The sequence below is a fragment of the Nestor notabilis genome, unplaced genomic scaffold, assembly GCF_000696875.1.
Source record: "Nestor notabilis isolate BGI_N333 unplaced genomic scaffold, ASM69687v1 scaffold30592, whole genome shotgun sequence".
NCBI lineage: Eukaryota > Metazoa > Chordata > Aves > Psittaciformes > Psittacidae > Nestor > Nestor notabilis.
In genome coordinates this window covers 9,963-25,725 of record NW_009920384.1, presented here as the reverse complement: position 1 = coordinate 25,725, position 15,763 = coordinate 9,963, and the positions used below count along the sequence as shown (strand labels likewise).

The following is a 15,763-nucleotide window of genomic DNA, read 5'->3' as shown; positions in this document are numbered from 1 at the left end:
TATGAAGACAGGCTGAGAAAGTTGGGGCTGTTCAGCCTGGAAAAGAGAAGGCTGCATGGAGACCTTATAGCAGCCTTCCAGTATCTGAAGGGGGCCTACAAGGATGCTGGGGAGGGACTCTTCATTAGGGACTGTAGTGGTAGGACAAGGGGTAATGGGTTTAAACTTAAACAGGGGAACTTTAGGTTAGATATAAGGAAGAAGTTCTTCACAGTGAGGGTGGTGAGGCACTGGAATAGGTTGTCCAAGGAAGTTGTGAATGCCCCAACCCTGGAGATGTTCAAGGCCAGGCTGGACAGAGCCTTGGGCAACATAGTTTAGTGTGTGGTGTCCCTGCTCATGGCAAGGGGGTTGGAACTAGATGATCTTAAGGTCCTTTCCAACCCTAACTATTCTATGATTTTATGATTCTATATCTTTTCTAACCCATGGAGTCCTGGTGTCAGCTCAGTGATGAGTTAAGAGGCAGGGCAGTCATTTTCATTCCCCACAGAAAAGACCATAAGCACCCCAGGATCTCTCACTCCAGATTGCAGAAGTGAGCTGCAAAACCTGAAGCCAAGCAACAGCTAACGCCTGGAGCCAACCTAAACTCTGCCTAGCAAAAAGGAGAAGTTTCCATCCTTCAAACATGGGGACAAGCACTTCAACTCCTTTTCCAGCCCCACTTCCCAAAACAGCCTCTAGGCAGGGTTCCTTTATCACATTGATTTAGTTCACTGACCTTTTTTTCCTGCAAGATGTTTATGTACACATTTATCTGACGTGTTCTGTTCCTTTGTCTATTTGCATCTCTTATAATGTACCCTCTATACTCACAGCATGTTTATATTGGCTCGTGCTTTCCTGAACCTGTGAACTGTAATATCCCAGGGCTCTTATGCTGGCGACTGTAAATGAGAACACTCCCTGCCAATCCCATGAAGATGCAACCAGGCAAGCATTCTCACCAAAGTCCACCTAAGGGTTTGCATGCTCAGACAACTAAACTTGTCCACGGGTCAGTGCAGAATAAGGAATCCTGAGCTAAAATAGTTGCAACTGCACTCGACTCAAACTTTGCACCCCGCACACAGAGATGGAAAACAGGAGTGAGATGCCTTTGTATCTACTATCAAATTACAACTGCCTTGATATAAATGGTCTTTCTAGCTTTCTCTCGGTGATATTGCTCAAGCACTTACCCAGGGCAGCTGCTGTGCAGTGTGCTATCATGAAGCCAGAGTTCAGACCTCCTTCAGTGACTAAAAATGCAGGCAGTTCACTGAGTGAGGGGTTGCAGAGCCTCTCAATTCTTCTTTCACTAATTGCAGCGAGTTCATGCACACCAATTGCCAAATAGTCCAGAGCCTATAAAAGAAGATCTCACTACACCAGATGACATGAAAACCAAACAAATAATAATAATAATAACAGAAAAAACAGAAAGGGTTGTTTTTTTTTTTCCTCCAAATGTTTAGTTACCTTTCCAGGATATTCACCATGAAAATTTCCTCCAGAAATGGTCTCTGCTCTCTCAGCAAACACCATCTTTAAGGAGAAGTTAAGGCACAAACATGACCGAAAATACAGTTTACATGCCAGAGATCTATCACTAACCAGAGTATCTTAACTGAAGGAACGTTTTTGCTAACAGGTTTCTATTTGCAAGCACATTATACTACATCTGCATGTTCACCTTTCAGAAAATGAAGCCCCAATCTCAGTTCTCCAAAGTTACAGATAAAATTTTGACATCTATTTTTCCAAATAGACTACATAAAATGATGTCTTTGATCAAGAGTGGAAGGGTTGCAAAGAAACATGTTTTTGAATTCTAACACAGTTTCTTAGTTCCCTGGTAGATTCTCTCCATGCCAGATATAATTTTAGATAGGTTACAAGCAATAATGCTTATTAGCAATTGATATGATGTTATGTATAGGATCGTTATACTACTGAGGGGAATCCAGCCTTGCTCAGTGCCAGTGCAAGAACTGTACACAGAGTTTATGACACTGAGCCACAATGCGGCTTACCAGCCACGTCTTTCGTCTGCCTTCCCAGAGTGCAGTTTAGTAAAGGTTTCACTCATGCTGCATCAACAGATGTTTCATATGACAAGTCACAATCTGTCCATATCCATTTGGTTGCCAAGTCCCATCTAGCTACATAGTCAATAAAGACATCTAAAATCTAATCTAGGAAACATTTAACATGCACTAAACCACATGCACACGTTGTTTCCTTACCCCAACACACACTTGCATGCACCAATGCAGACACGGAGAAAGAAAGAGAAGTTGCTGTTGCAGCCAATGGTAGTTCTTGACTAAGCCAGTTACAATGTTTTTTTCCTCCAACGCAAATAATTATACAGAAGAAATGGATAAAAAAAGCAAAATAAAATTTTACATAGTAATAAGGTCATCAAAAGGATACAGGGTTGTCTGTGGCACTATTGATTTCAGTCATCATGATATCCTTCACAAAAGCAATTGTATCATTTACAACTCCATGCACCTAGAACAAAAGACATTAACATCTTATCTTAGTATCCACACTTAGTTCATCTTCAGGATGCTGACTGAACTGCAGGTACCCTCTTTCCCATCTTCACAGTCTCTAAATCCATACATGAAGATGGTCCTGGATTTGCTCTTAAAATAAGGAATATCACTGCCTGTCCTAGACACCCAGAAGATTATATTTACTATTATTATGACAGTTTTGACAAAAGGGTAACCTGAATATGTAATTCTTTACTTGTCTGGGTTGGTTTACCCTAAATGGAAAATAGGTAGAAGTGTTATTAGGGGAGAAGAAGCCTCATAAATCCCCCACAGGAAACAAAACCTCTAATTAATAAATTAACTTCCATTAAGTTCACTGATTTAATAGCTTTACTCATGCTAAAACCCATGAGATCAAGATTTTGCAGTATGTTAGAGATAGATACTGCACTCTGGCTGCTACTGGAACCACCTTTCCCCAGTTCATGGTCTTAGCATCAGTGCAGAAAAAATGACCTGCAAAGCCTGCAGGTACAGAAACCAGCACCTTCCCTCTGCTTCTGACACCTTGGCCTCTTTCAGATCTGAACGCAGCTTTGTTAGATGCTGCCCAGTGGGTGTGTGCATGGGACTGATGAATTACATTTCCATTAATAGTAAATTTGAATTGAGGGAAATGCAAAATAAAACCTCTAATGGAATCAGACAGCACATAATTGACCGTATTTCTGAGGTGGGAACTTCACCATCGTTTATCTATTGCTATGAAAGGAAAAAAAAGTAAGTTTTTACCTGAGGGCAGCAACGCATCGTGTATGCGTCCTGAACTCTGTCACAGAATCTATGGCTCTCTAGAAGGAAACAAAGGAGGAAAATCCAAATATTCCTCATACAAAAGCGTACAGGCTACTGTTGAAGAAACCAGCCAGTCCTGAGAGGGTGAAGGTTAAGATTGTTCACCTGCTATTTCTGATGGATGATGGTCAGAATCTAAAAGGGACCTGAATCGAAATGCCACTTCAGCCTGCCCTCGATGTGGGCGCACTGCATGGATATCTAAGTAAAACAAGTTAGACTGTTAGGTTTTGTTTCTCTTGCCAACAGCTGTTAAGTGGACAGGAAAGGCTTGGTACCCACCAGTGTCAAAGGCCCTTGTTGTACCCTTCAAGACTTCAAGTGTAAGGGCAGCAACTATGTCAGCTTGTCTAGCTATAGCACCAGCTCTTTCAACCGCTTCGCATCCCAGTGAGGTGATCATTTGTGTCCCATTGATGAGAGCCAGACCCTTCAAAGAGAGGGCAGACGTTAAGCAAATTCACTGCAGCTATTCCAATGCTGTGATAATCCCCCATCCCTGTGACAATTCTCTGTCTCATATGAATGAGTTAAGGACCTTTGCTCAGCTTCCTGGTTTGTCCTGAAATCATAAAATGTACAGCTTGACCTAGTACCTTGCTACCTAAATTGTAAATGCTTGTGACTACTAAGTCACTACAGACACCGTTGGAGCTCCAGCAGTTTCAAGCAAGAGGTTTATTTAATGTTATTTCAAGTTTATTTCAAGCAATAAAAGCACAGAAAATATTTATTCTTTTCCAGTCATTTGGAAGTGGAATGCTATTTTTATTAATTTCTTCTTAAATTATTAAACCCCCAAAGTTATGAGCATGGGTGGTGCAAAACCTAATCATAGTGAGGAAAAGGTATATTAAAAGAGCATTAGAAGTTATAACTGCTTTAAAAGATTTGTTCCAAACAAACATGAGGCCCATGGGAGCCTTCCATTTGCCTTTAGGAGACACTGGGTTTGGCTTCTTGCTCCTGGTGCTGTTTTACAGCTACTGAGGTCCATTATCAAAGAGGTTCACAGCCCTCAAACCTGTTGTGTTCTCATGTAAACTAATACTCAGAGTGAGAATCATCCCACCTAGTTTTAATGATCTAGAAGTCAAATACCTAGTTCAAGTCAGCTCCTGTTATGATCACAGGGCAGATAGGTATGTTGAGAAGGCTTCTTAGACAGCTGTTTCAGGATGATATAATGTGTTTTCTGGAGATGCCTGTGTCCACCAACTACAGAGTCAATCTGAACATCAAGCCTGGGTCTGTCATTTCAAGTCAAGTCGAGTGACACTAGGAGAGGTGAATTCCACTCCTGGTAATATTTCATTAATATCCTTCTGGAGCTTGATTTAAAATTACCATTAAATCATTTCATGCTTAAATTGTAAGTATAGTGATTGACTATGTATGCTTGTTTTCCATCAGCTGGCTTCGTTATACTTTATTACCTCTTTGGGTTTCAAGGTAATTGGTCTCAGACCATGGGCTTCCAGGACCTGTGAAAGTTTAATGACAAGGTAATTAATAAAAGAAGTTTTCAGTAATTCAGTCACCAAAAAACTTTTAAATCTTAAATGTTTCCATAAATAAAAATATTAACAAATCCCTTAAGCAATAGGTGAAAAAGACTTTTCTATCACAAACATTTAAAATATGTTTTTTCTGCTGGGCTAAATAAAGAACAGCATTTTTTGGCTTTTAAACTAGCACCTCATTTTCCAGTGCCAGCAGAAGAAGGCAGTAGGAGCAGTGAAGCAAGACACTGTCACAGCCCATTAACATCTACCATGTTAGATGATGGAAGAGAGTAATTGGACAGAAGGCTGGAAACACCTTGGGAAGGTAGTTCTGCCTACACCTTGCCTCATAACACATTTGTCTTGGCATAAACTATTCCTTTATAAATTATTCCCTAATCCTTTCTATAGAAGATCTCCAATGACAGAAGTCCTACTCAGTTTATTCTATACAAGTTTATCCCATAGAGCAATCACTCTTGTGGGAAATGGAGGAATGGTATAGTCTTGATTCTGATTAGAGTCCTCTCAACCTTTCCAACTGAAGACATAACACATCTCAGAGGTGTACAGCTGTAACTTCTGGTCCTGAAGGCCCAGGACACACTAGCCTGCTTCCTTCTTACTCCTCTCCGTGTGTAGTTCTCCCTGTGTAGTTCTCAGTACTTCTCCAGCCTACAGTGATGGTACAGCTATCAAATCCATGAATAAATCCAGTGTTCTGGTGTTCAAGTGTTCATGGATAGGAGTGATAGATGTAGCAGAACAAACTACCATAAAAACTTTGGAGGGAGCCAGACTTGGAGATACTCAAAGCTAGATCAATCTACTGACGTATTAGTGGGCAGTTAACAATTAATTAAAAATGAATTCCACTGTAAAGCTTCCATCTTGTAAAAGAGAATGCTATAAATGTTTCTTGTAACCCTAGTTAATTCCTCATAAATGAAATGTCCAAACCTGTGTATTCACTTAAAGCATTATAAAATCAGTAGAAACTTTACTGATAAGTTCCTGCCTCACATAAATTCCAGTTACTTTCAGCATTTCAAGGTTTGAATTTTGAGAGGTGATCCTGGGTTTATTGGAGCAGTGTTGATGTTCATGGAGCTCACAATGTAGTAATTATTCTTTCATAGCTGGTACTGTATTTTGTCCCTCTCTCCAGATCCTAAATTACATCACTACGCTATCTTGTATTGCAATACTGTGGCATGGTATTTCTTTAGGACTTAATAACATGCTGCATATTCATATCTGCTCCACTGATGTGTGCGTCAGATATTCCATTCTCACGGATCCACCTTCCTCAAGGTGGAGGATGAGTTGCTAAAGGCACCTTAGTCCCAGTTCAGACTGGTACAAAAAACCCAAAGTCTTTTACATTCTATTAATCTGAGGAAAAGCTCTCTTTCTCTCAAGGCTGCACACAATTTGGCAAATGAGCCAGCAGGTAGAAGAAAAAGCAATCAGCCACATGAATCTTACATATTTAGCATCAGCCCAGCCACTCTTTGGGGACCACATCTTTCCCTCTCCAATTAATCCCAGAGCAAGATGAGAGAGGGGGGCCAAGTCTCCACTGGCTCCAACTGTCCCTTTTTCTGGGATATAAGGAAGGCAGGATGCTAGGAAGGAAAAAAAAACAACTCCTGTTAGAGCTGCCCCTTGATAAATGCCTTGGAAAACAAAGACGACAGCATACGAGTGCAGTCACAATAACATCCTTCAATCATAATCAATAGCACCAACAGGACTACTTCTGTTGCAGACTGGGATTTGCCCCTGCTCACAGGCTAGCTGTAGTTTATAAAGAAATTAATCCCTTTCTGCATTTAGCCCTGCATTTAGTTTTGGAGTGGGGTGACCACAGCCCAGGGTGATTGCACGTGCAGCCACACAGCCAGGCAGGTAAAACATCACTCAGCTCTCCACTGCCCAGTGACCACTGGTGGGACAAAACTATTTCTTCATTCTCACTCCACTAAAAACCATCTTATGATAGAATGGTTTTGGTTGGAAGGGACCTTAAAGATCTGTTCCCTAGTTCCAATCCCCCTGCTATGGGCAGGGACATCTTCCACTAGATCAGGTTGCTCACAGCCCCACCCAGCCTGGCCTTGAGCAATTCCAGAGATGAGGCATCTCTGAGTCCTCTTCCCCCCCATCCTAGTCCTCTGAGCACTGAATGGGTGGAAATGAAGAAACAGAGCCCAGAGAACTGCAGAAAAAATAGGGAATCAACCAGTCTGATTCTGTTCTTTTGCAGAGCTAAACACTATATTACAGCTCCTTCACCCACTGTGGGCAGAGGAGGATATAACAGAGGACAGCACAAAGGCTATATTCTTCAGGCCTCTTCTACACAAATGTGGCTCTTCTCTCACACACGTGATCTATCGTTTCATAACAATCTTCCAATCTACAGTGAAGGACAAAAGAGAAGGGAAGTTGAATGTAACACTAACATAGAGAGAAGGTGCTCTTTCCTCTTGCTGCCACACTGGCATGCCTCACCAGGGAAAATGGTCATCAGCTAATGAACAGCACAGCCACCCCTTTGGCTTCCCTGCCACAGTGTCTGTGCCAAAGCAGCTTTAACTGCTTTGACAGTTGTGGCCACATGAGCTGCTGACTAGCCACGCACTTCTGCATGGCTGCCTTGTAGCCCTTGATTACAAACACTTGTGTAGGTGTCAGGGGGTCGACTCACAAAAACAGGTGCTGCTCAAGTGGATCTGCTTGATGAACACCAACACATGTAGTTCTCTACATGGTAATAGGTACCTCCCTCTCCAAAATTCCAGCATCCCTAAAGATGGTGTCATACATCAGCACATACCCAACAGGAAGTTAGACTTGAGCCTTTGAGGAAGAGCTCACCCAGAATCAGAGTCATGCTCCTAGTTAAGCTTAGTATTGAACTAATTACCTGACCTACAGAGGCTCATTTCCTAAACTTCCGCCTATTGAATTTCATCCCTTTCTCTCAGCCTTTCCTGTCAGTTATTCTCATACCCTAAGTTGTGAGCTTGTAAAGCCAAGCTCTGGTCCTGACCTCTCACAACTACCAAGTTGATTCACTGAGCTACATCCTTTAATGAAACAGTTAAAACAAACAAACAAAACACCAAAAGAAAAAAAGAAAGAAAGGAAAGGGGGAATTTATTTAAACATGTTTTTACCATTAAATGCTTCAATAACTTGCTGGAGCGTTTCTAGGGATATTCCACTGTATCCTTTTGCCAAGACGTTGATTCTCAGCGCCAGCAGCATGCGAGATCTCTCTGGGCTCAAAGGTTTCCCCACACCTGAAAGAGAAACCCTCTTGGTTACTAACCCACTACTAACAGTGGCAGAAAAGGGAAACATGAGGCGATTTCTCATTACCTGCTGAATGTGAACGAACCAAGTTCACTTGAAGCTCCCTATGGACAAAAAAAGAGAAAAAAGTAAAACCCCAAATAAGTCTCATCAGGGTTTATTTTGCACAGAAGAGAGGGAAATACTGAAGCAGCCCTCTCATCTAACCACAGAATATAAATGTGCAGTGTCGAACTGCTCCTTCTTCTTCCTTTCCTGAAAGGATGGAGCAAGCTGTACAAACAACTTACCTCAGCTTACTGTTTGGGATGACTGTCCTGGCAAACTTCCCAAACCCTGTGGTGATTCCATAAACAACTGCAAGAAACATATGCTGCTGGTTAAGAAGGGAACCTGATTAAGATTTCTGAACAATTAATAGTTAGAGCTAAAAATATTTACCTTTCTGTTCCTTTACGATCCTTTCAATCACTTCTCGTGATTCATTGACTTTGGCTTCAGCTTCAGGTGTGAGCTATGAAACATGAGTAGTTTAAATATTAGTTTATCTGTCATTATTTAAGTTATAAAAAGATAAACACGTTATTTTTAGCCACATTTATTCAGAATCTTTACCTTGATCTTGAAGAGCCCCTTTCCTAAATTGACCAAGTCCTCCGTTGTTAAACTGTTGCCATCTAAAAAAATATACTACACCAAAGAACCACCTTTTAGTTTGGGATATGTATAAAGTATCTTAATAATCAGAATTAAAACAAATACAGTTAAAACTCAGCAATGAAAGGAAGGTTTCTCATGCTTATTTGTAAGACAGAAACTCACTAACAGAAACAGAATAAGCACATTATAATTGAATTTCCTAGGCCCAGCCAATCTAACAGCCCCTGCACTTGTGAATGCTTCAGTGGCTCAACTCTCAGCACGTTTTGGTAAGTAGCAGGATTTGTTACAGAGCTGTAAAACAACTGGTATTTCCTACCTGTTCTGGTTCTCGGTATTTGCTGTATCTGAAAGTTCCGTAAAGGAAAATAAAGGGCAGAACAGATTGCACGCATAGTGACCATTTGATTACAGCTGGTAATGTGTTTTAAGAATGAAGGAACTCTAAAAGAACAGGGAAATCTAGCGAATTCTACATCTGGAATTGTAAGTAGTTCACATCGCACTCAAAAAAGGATACAAATGAACTCCTTCTGGCTGAGATGGTATAAAATCTGGAGACATTATATCTCCTTCTATAACTAGGAGAAATATGCAGAATAAACACAAGTGGAATTAAATTGCATTCTACATATAAAGTAATTTTTTATTCATTATAATACAACTGCAAATTAGAACTCTTACAGCCATATCAGCCCTGAACATATCTGTATGCTTCTAGGAAAATAGCAAGGAAGTATGTATTCGTTTAAGGTACTCTAAAGGCAAAAGCAGAACAGCCTAACCCAAGCACACTTTATATATGACATGACATGCAGGTGTTGCATCTCGAATCCTGTATCTTCTAAGCTTTATATAGCTCTTTTCCTAAAAACGATACTCTTAAAACATTTTGGCATTTTTCCATGAAACTCATAGATGCTCAGATGTAATTTTAGATAAACTGAGACAGAGTTTGCAGACACAGATGTCAACATGGTCATTCTGCAACGTGTTGCTTTATGCTTTGCTTACCAACTTCAACAAATTCATTGTCCTCCAGAGCATCCTCCACTGTATCTTCAAGATCCAGCAAGCCAAGTCCCTTGCACCTTCGAACGTAAAATTTTACTTCTTCCACCGAGGCAAATCCCCCGTTGTCTGGTTTGTTCTTCATGTACCGTCTCACAGCTTCCTTTCCCAGCCACCCAACTGTGTTGGTGCTGCTTTGGCATGGCACTGCCAGCCATTCTCCTCGGACATGCACCGTGTATCTCGGCATGCTTTCTCTCCAAAACCGTCCCTTGACCAAGAAGGGCTGCAGCGTGCAGCAGCCTTACATTTACCACGCGATGGCCTGAAAAGCAGCTTCTAGCTGGAGCTCAGTGTCGCAATCAGAGAGAGACAAAAATCCACCCTCAAAATCCCCGCCTTTGTAAATAAGTGAGATCGATGTATTCAACTGACTTTGTCCAATCAAACCAATCCCAGGGAGAACTCCCTTTTCATGGAAAGGCAAGCCCCCCAAACTATTGACACAGGACTTTTTTTTTTTTTCTTCCAAAGATCACATCAGGATTATAGAAATGAAAATCCAGGAGCTGGATCTTGTGTACCAAGAATAGATAAATAAATTAGACTAAGCTGGAATGCAACTGTTCTAAAAACTTAAGAGTTTAACAGGAGTTAACAGAGTTGGCACCTGGCAGTAGGTCACACTGATGAAAACCTCCATGATGGACAGTGCTGGAAAAGTCACCCTGTTATTATGGGTTTGTCATGGCTGCTAGGATTGGAATGAAAATGGATTACACTACTTTTACACCTCTATCTAGTGCATGATAAAAGCAGGCAGTAGAGGAAGCAAGCCATTTGCTCAGTCCCATGCTGAAGCTCAAAAACATACTATTGTATTGTATATAAACTCACTTTTGAGCCTCATTCAGCTAGCAGTTAATTTTTTGAATCATTTTTATTTAAACTACATACATAGGTTAAAGTTGGATGGAAGAGCTCAGGATGCCTTGAATTAATAGAATCCAACAAACCTCTTTGTGTCTTAATTTATATTAGAGCTCTCAGCGTGAAAAGATTGATCTCCTGGTAAAGTACATAACTTCATCTGCTTGAAAACTTACACTGATCAAAACTCAGAACAGAAATAGATCAGTTGATAGGCTCTCCACTCCCACCTTAAGTGGGAGTAATTAATCCTAAATTATTAAATAACCAACCCTAAATTATTAAGCCCAAGACTTGTGCCACACCCTATGTTTTGGTATCTTCCTTTCTGAAACAGCACTTTTTCAAAATGATTTTTACTCCATGATATGGGGTTATGTCTATGTTCAACATATGCTTACAGATCATCTTCAGGAAAAGTAGTTCTTGCCAAACTCACTTCAAAAACCAATCTACAGATGGCAGCATTCACAACAACTTCACCTAAACCATCCACATGAACTGCAGTGCTGTAACAATTATAAGGAAAATGGTGCCTCTGACTGTTTTTAAACTTATCTCTAAGTTGTGATATTAACATAAGGGGAACTGCCCAGAACTGCTTAAAAATGCAACTATTAAAAAGTTCAAACAGGGGAAGGAAAGACTTGGGCTTTAAACCCTTCTATACAGTGGGTTGAAATCCATTTGCATCTTCAGAGTCCTCTTGGGCCTGTAATAAAAATTTCTCCCTCAATACAGAAGAGCAAATAAAACCATTATTTGAAGACTTTGTACAGATCAATACACAGACAAGTAGACAATGAAAAGATTTATTTTTTAGTCTTCAAGCACGTTGCTATGAAAAAGAAAGCTGTGCACAAAGAGCCATACCACTCACCAATTAGTTTTCCATGTTTTTAAATTCCATGACTGATAAATGACTACATCTCAGAACAGCTTTCCTGTGTGTTCTAAAAATTGCTTGTAACAAAATCATTCTCCCAGATACAGAGATTTAGCAATTTGGCTGTTTTACTTGGAAATGCAAAATAGGAAATACTGAACTTGATTTGTAAAGTTCATTTTAAGCTAAATTAGTACCAAAGCAGCAGAGCATTCCATGGTGTAATCAAGTACATGTATCAACGGTTTGTGGAATCAGCCTCCTCTTCCAGCAGCACGAAAATGTCAAAGAAATCAGTAAATTTGTCACTGATCCTGCTTCAAGTCTTTGCCCACAAGCATTGAAGTGACTGGGTGCATAGAGGCTCTATGCTCCAGAAATGTCTTGACAGCCAGATCTCGACACTTGTCAAAATTGTAGAGGTCCCTGTAAAAGGAGGAGAAAAAAGGAAAGAAAGGCCCCATTACAAGAATCTAGGGAAATAGTACAAAGGGGATTTTCTCAAGGTTTTACTTTTCCTTTGAAAGCTTCACATCAAGGCACATATTGCAACACTTAAGCCGCCTTCTACTAAAAAAAGTCAGCATGTGGAAAGTGACTCTAAAAATAAGCTTGTTCACAGTACACAAAAAATTCTGTACTGTATCACTTTGAAGCATAATACACATGTACAATGTCAAGTATTCCATTATACTAAAAATACCGACAGCATGAGCTTCTACAATTTGAAGACTGCTTTTACCTGAACAAGGGTCGAGTAAACTTCATCCTGCCCTGATCTGTTGCCATTTGCAGAGCCAGAGGAATAGCTTCTTCCCACTTGGACTTGATGCAGAGCCTCAGCCATCTGAGAAAGAAAAAAATTAAAAAAACCCTTACACTTTGCAGAATTTTCATTTGCAGTGGTTATCTTAAGATTCTGTTCCCATAAACACTCTGGGCAGTGCTATGTCATCATGGGAATGAGATTCTAGCCAAGTTCAACATAAAATATTCAGTGTCTGACTGGCATGTTACAGAAGCAGGCTTTTCTACAAAATAAGGAAAAATTCCTTCAGAGTTTCTCCAAAATGGTCTGATCATTTCCTGCAGCTCTTTCTTCTATATTACAGTGGTGTCCAGTTGCATCACTCAGAGTTAGAGCTGAATATTTGACCGAGTGACTAAAAAAAAAACCGTAAGAAAACCCCCAAACAAAATTTCACCAGCAACTGGCATGTGCTTGTTTTGCTTTAAAACTATTAAGAAATTGTTCTTGTTACAAGAAGTAGAATCTATACTGTATATTTCAAACACCTAGAGGGTTTTTTTCATAAGAAACAAAGAACTCCAAGTTAGTTAAGGCAGAAGTCATGCAATAGTCTAAGATAGCTAAGGCAGAATAATCGTGACTATTGCAAATGTATCCAAGTATGCAGAAGTAGCAAAACATGCAATACTTCAAGATCCTTGTAAAGATTACTTATGTCCTCAACAATAGCTTTTTTTAACATGGTGTGTGAACACAATGTGTAAATACAAAATAGAAGAGATTAGGACGGCAGAAGAATCAAGCCATTTAGCTAGGAGCATTTCCTACGTGATTAGAAACTTCCTTTGACATGTACTGTTCTTTTCTGATGTGACAAAAGGTACGTGATAGGGAGCATTGAAATGTGACAAAAAAGTTTCAAGTTGTGTTATGGTTTTTTTTTCAACACACCACTGGCATATCAGCAGAAGAACTTACTAGGTAAGGCCAGAGACCCAGTCCTGACTGAATATTGGAAAGATCTTTCAGGCATCTCTGATTCACAGAGAGGCTCCCTGTTGTATTACCCAATACCATCCCCAAAATAAGTAGTTAGGTTCCTTTGCTAACATGACAGATGAAAATAAAGCACAGCTAATCCACTGCTCACTTCCAGTTCTTCTACTACACTATATTTACTCAACAGAATACCACTCTAGTAAGCATGTCTGCACATGCACTTACAAAAAAGCCTACAACAATAAAACACTCCCAAAAAACCTGCACTAGTTCTGTAAAACAGTACATCTCAGACCATATATGAAGCAGGACACTTTGTTTAACGAAAGCACTTAAGATCAGAAAAATGCCCATACTAGAACAAACCTGAATCTTATCTCAGAATTTTTTATGGCATTGAAGTCATATACTTGCTGCATTCGCTGGACATGTGACACTGGAAGAGGAGGCTGAAAAAGGAAATTGCATAGTCAGAATAAGCCCGAAGCACACTTCAAGCCACATATTTAAAAAATAAACAGGTTCATCCAAGAAGACTGATGTTACAAGGGAACTAAAAGCTTACTATAACAAATATTTGTATTTGTTCCTTTCACCTTCTCATTGTATTAGGGAAGGGCAAAGAATAAACCTTAGCAAATTCCCACATCCAGTACTACTGAAACACTCAAACCACAATATTCTGTTGTACTTACAGCTTATTCGCTATAACATCGAACACAGACAAATTCAAGCACCTTATAGTTTTGTTTTTACTTTTCAATCCAAAATATTCTGTATGTTGCTTGTTAGCTGAAGAGCCAGACATAATCAGGGAGGCACAGCTGAAGGTTTTAGTAACTATGTATGGCAAAAGTGGATTATTTTAGCAAAACTTAAAAGAAAACGGACAATTTAATTCCAAAGCACACTTGGACTCTGTGCCTGCTTTTGTGATACCAGAATAAAGCAACCTCAGGTGTGCATTTACCTCCAGAAGCAACAATGCCAAGAACTCAATCAACTGATGAGACGACATTTCCTTCAGGTCTGCTGAGGTGAATGAGCCCAAATCACTCTCTTTTGCCTAAAAGATAATGGTTACTTAAATTTTTAATATGTATTTCAAAGTGCAATCAGGTGTAATATTTTGTTTGGACTATTGAGCCATTACACATTTTTTATGATATTGATTTGTATTTTTGCAGGATGCTACAAGAAGGAAAAAGGAGAGATTTAAGCTACTATCTGATGTTTGGTATTCTTCATTTCAATTCTCACTTGTTTTCTCTCCACTATCCTTCTGATACAGTTAAGTGAAAAATCAAATACTTTTAATAGAAAAAGTAAGATCTATGTATTTTAGTTTTTGATGAGAAAGGCATATTAGCTCCAGTATAACACAGGGGAATTGTTGCTAATAGAATAAAATCAGTAATGTATGGATACTTAGGCATTTGTTTTTAAATAAAAGCATAATATCAGGGTTTAAAAAAAATCTTTTCAGCTTTATTACTACATACAATACCAAAAGCTGACTGCACGCCCCTTTAAAATACGTACTGCACTTACGTATGGAAGTCATAGCAAGTGCACAGATTCTATGATGAAAGGCTAGTCTATGAAATGCAAAAATCCCTGGCAGCCATACCATCACTATAAATACATTCTCTCACAGCAAATGATAGATTTCAGAAGAGAATGGCTCACTTTGTATAAAGAGAGCTAGCTTTTCAAGATACAGACACCTCAGCATTCTTTAATCACTCACTTTGATCCACCTTTGGCTCAAGGCAACACAAGCATTTGCTAGTGTCAGGTCATATCTGTCAAATGTTAAAAACAAAGGGTCACACTTCAGAAACACAAAAAACTCCCATAATGTTTTTACAAGAATGCTTAGAAATTATTTTCAAATGGCTCCACATGTGTTTGTTGTAGGCTCCAACTCAATACTGCAATACAATTTACAAAACATCCATGATAATGAAATGTATTTCAGTTTTAGTTAGAAGCACTTTGTGCATAAGTAACACTTGATCCCATGCACTCCTAAAATAATCAGTACTTCTGAGCATATATTCTAGCTTACAGCTGAAAAGAGAATATTGTTGTAACAAACTGTCCGAAAAAAGAATCTTTCCTGGAAACTTTCAAAGCAAAATGAATTTCCTCCAGACTGAAAAATTAAAAATATTACCAGCGACATTTTTTTCTCCTGTAAACACCTATATCAATTTCCACATAGCACTAGGACAAGTTTGTGAAAAGACTTTTACCCTGTTTACAAACTGCTTTATGACTGTTTGGAAAATCATGTGCAATCTGGAGAAGGAAAACATGAACTACAAAAGAATACAGCTTACACAGG

At 39.5% G+C, this 15,763-nt stretch overlaps 2 protein-coding genes across 2 annotated transcripts in view; both read right to left on the bottom strand.

Moving 5' to 3' along the window:
• The window catches only part of HAL (histidine ammonia-lyase), a 14,661-nt gene extending 4,548 nt beyond the window's left edge, over positions 1-10,113 (bottom strand). Inside the window, exons 1-16 of the mRNA XM_010010639.1 lie at positions 9,851-10,113; positions 9,357-9,417; positions 9,156-9,183; positions 8,792-8,866; positions 8,618-8,690; positions 8,467-8,533; positions 8,243-8,280; positions 8,038-8,163; positions 6,341-6,480; positions 4,784-4,831; positions 3,630-3,777; positions 3,453-3,548; positions 3,285-3,343; positions 2,422-2,502; positions 1,465-1,530; positions 1,185-1,350 (exon numbers count right to left, since the gene is read on the bottom strand). Coding sequence (XP_010008941.1) covers positions 1,185-1,350; positions 1,465-1,530; positions 2,422-2,502; positions 3,285-3,343; positions 3,453-3,548; positions 3,630-3,777; positions 4,784-4,831; positions 6,341-6,480; positions 8,038-8,163; positions 8,243-8,280; positions 8,467-8,533; positions 8,618-8,690; positions 8,792-8,866; positions 9,156-9,183; positions 9,357-9,417; positions 9,851-10,097 — 1,519 coding nt within the window. The 5' untranslated portion in view covers positions 10,098-10,113. The remainder of the gene's footprint in view (positions 1-1,184; positions 1,351-1,464; positions 1,531-2,421; positions 2,503-3,284; positions 3,344-3,452; positions 3,549-3,629; positions 3,778-4,783; positions 4,832-6,340; positions 6,481-8,037; positions 8,164-8,242; positions 8,281-8,466; positions 8,534-8,617; positions 8,691-8,791; positions 8,867-9,155; positions 9,184-9,356; positions 9,418-9,850) is intronic.
• Positions 10,114-11,851: 1,738 nt separating this feature from the next.
• Positions 11,852-15,763, bottom strand: part of LTA4H (leukotriene A4 hydrolase) — a gene marked incomplete at its 5' end in the record, with an annotated part of 13,117 nt that continues 9,205 nt past the window's right edge. Inside the window, 6 exons of the mRNA XM_010010641.1 lie at positions 11,852-12,089; positions 12,406-12,510; positions 13,780-13,862; positions 14,384-14,479; positions 15,164-15,218; positions 15,759-15,763. The exon at positions 15,759-15,763 is cut by the window's right edge and continues 84 nt beyond it. Of these exons, the coding sequence (XP_010008943.1) occupies positions 11,969-12,089; positions 12,406-12,510; positions 13,780-13,862; positions 14,384-14,479; positions 15,164-15,218; positions 15,759-15,763 (465 nt within the window). The remainder of the gene's footprint in view (positions 12,090-12,405; positions 12,511-13,779; positions 13,863-14,383; positions 14,480-15,163; positions 15,219-15,758) is intronic.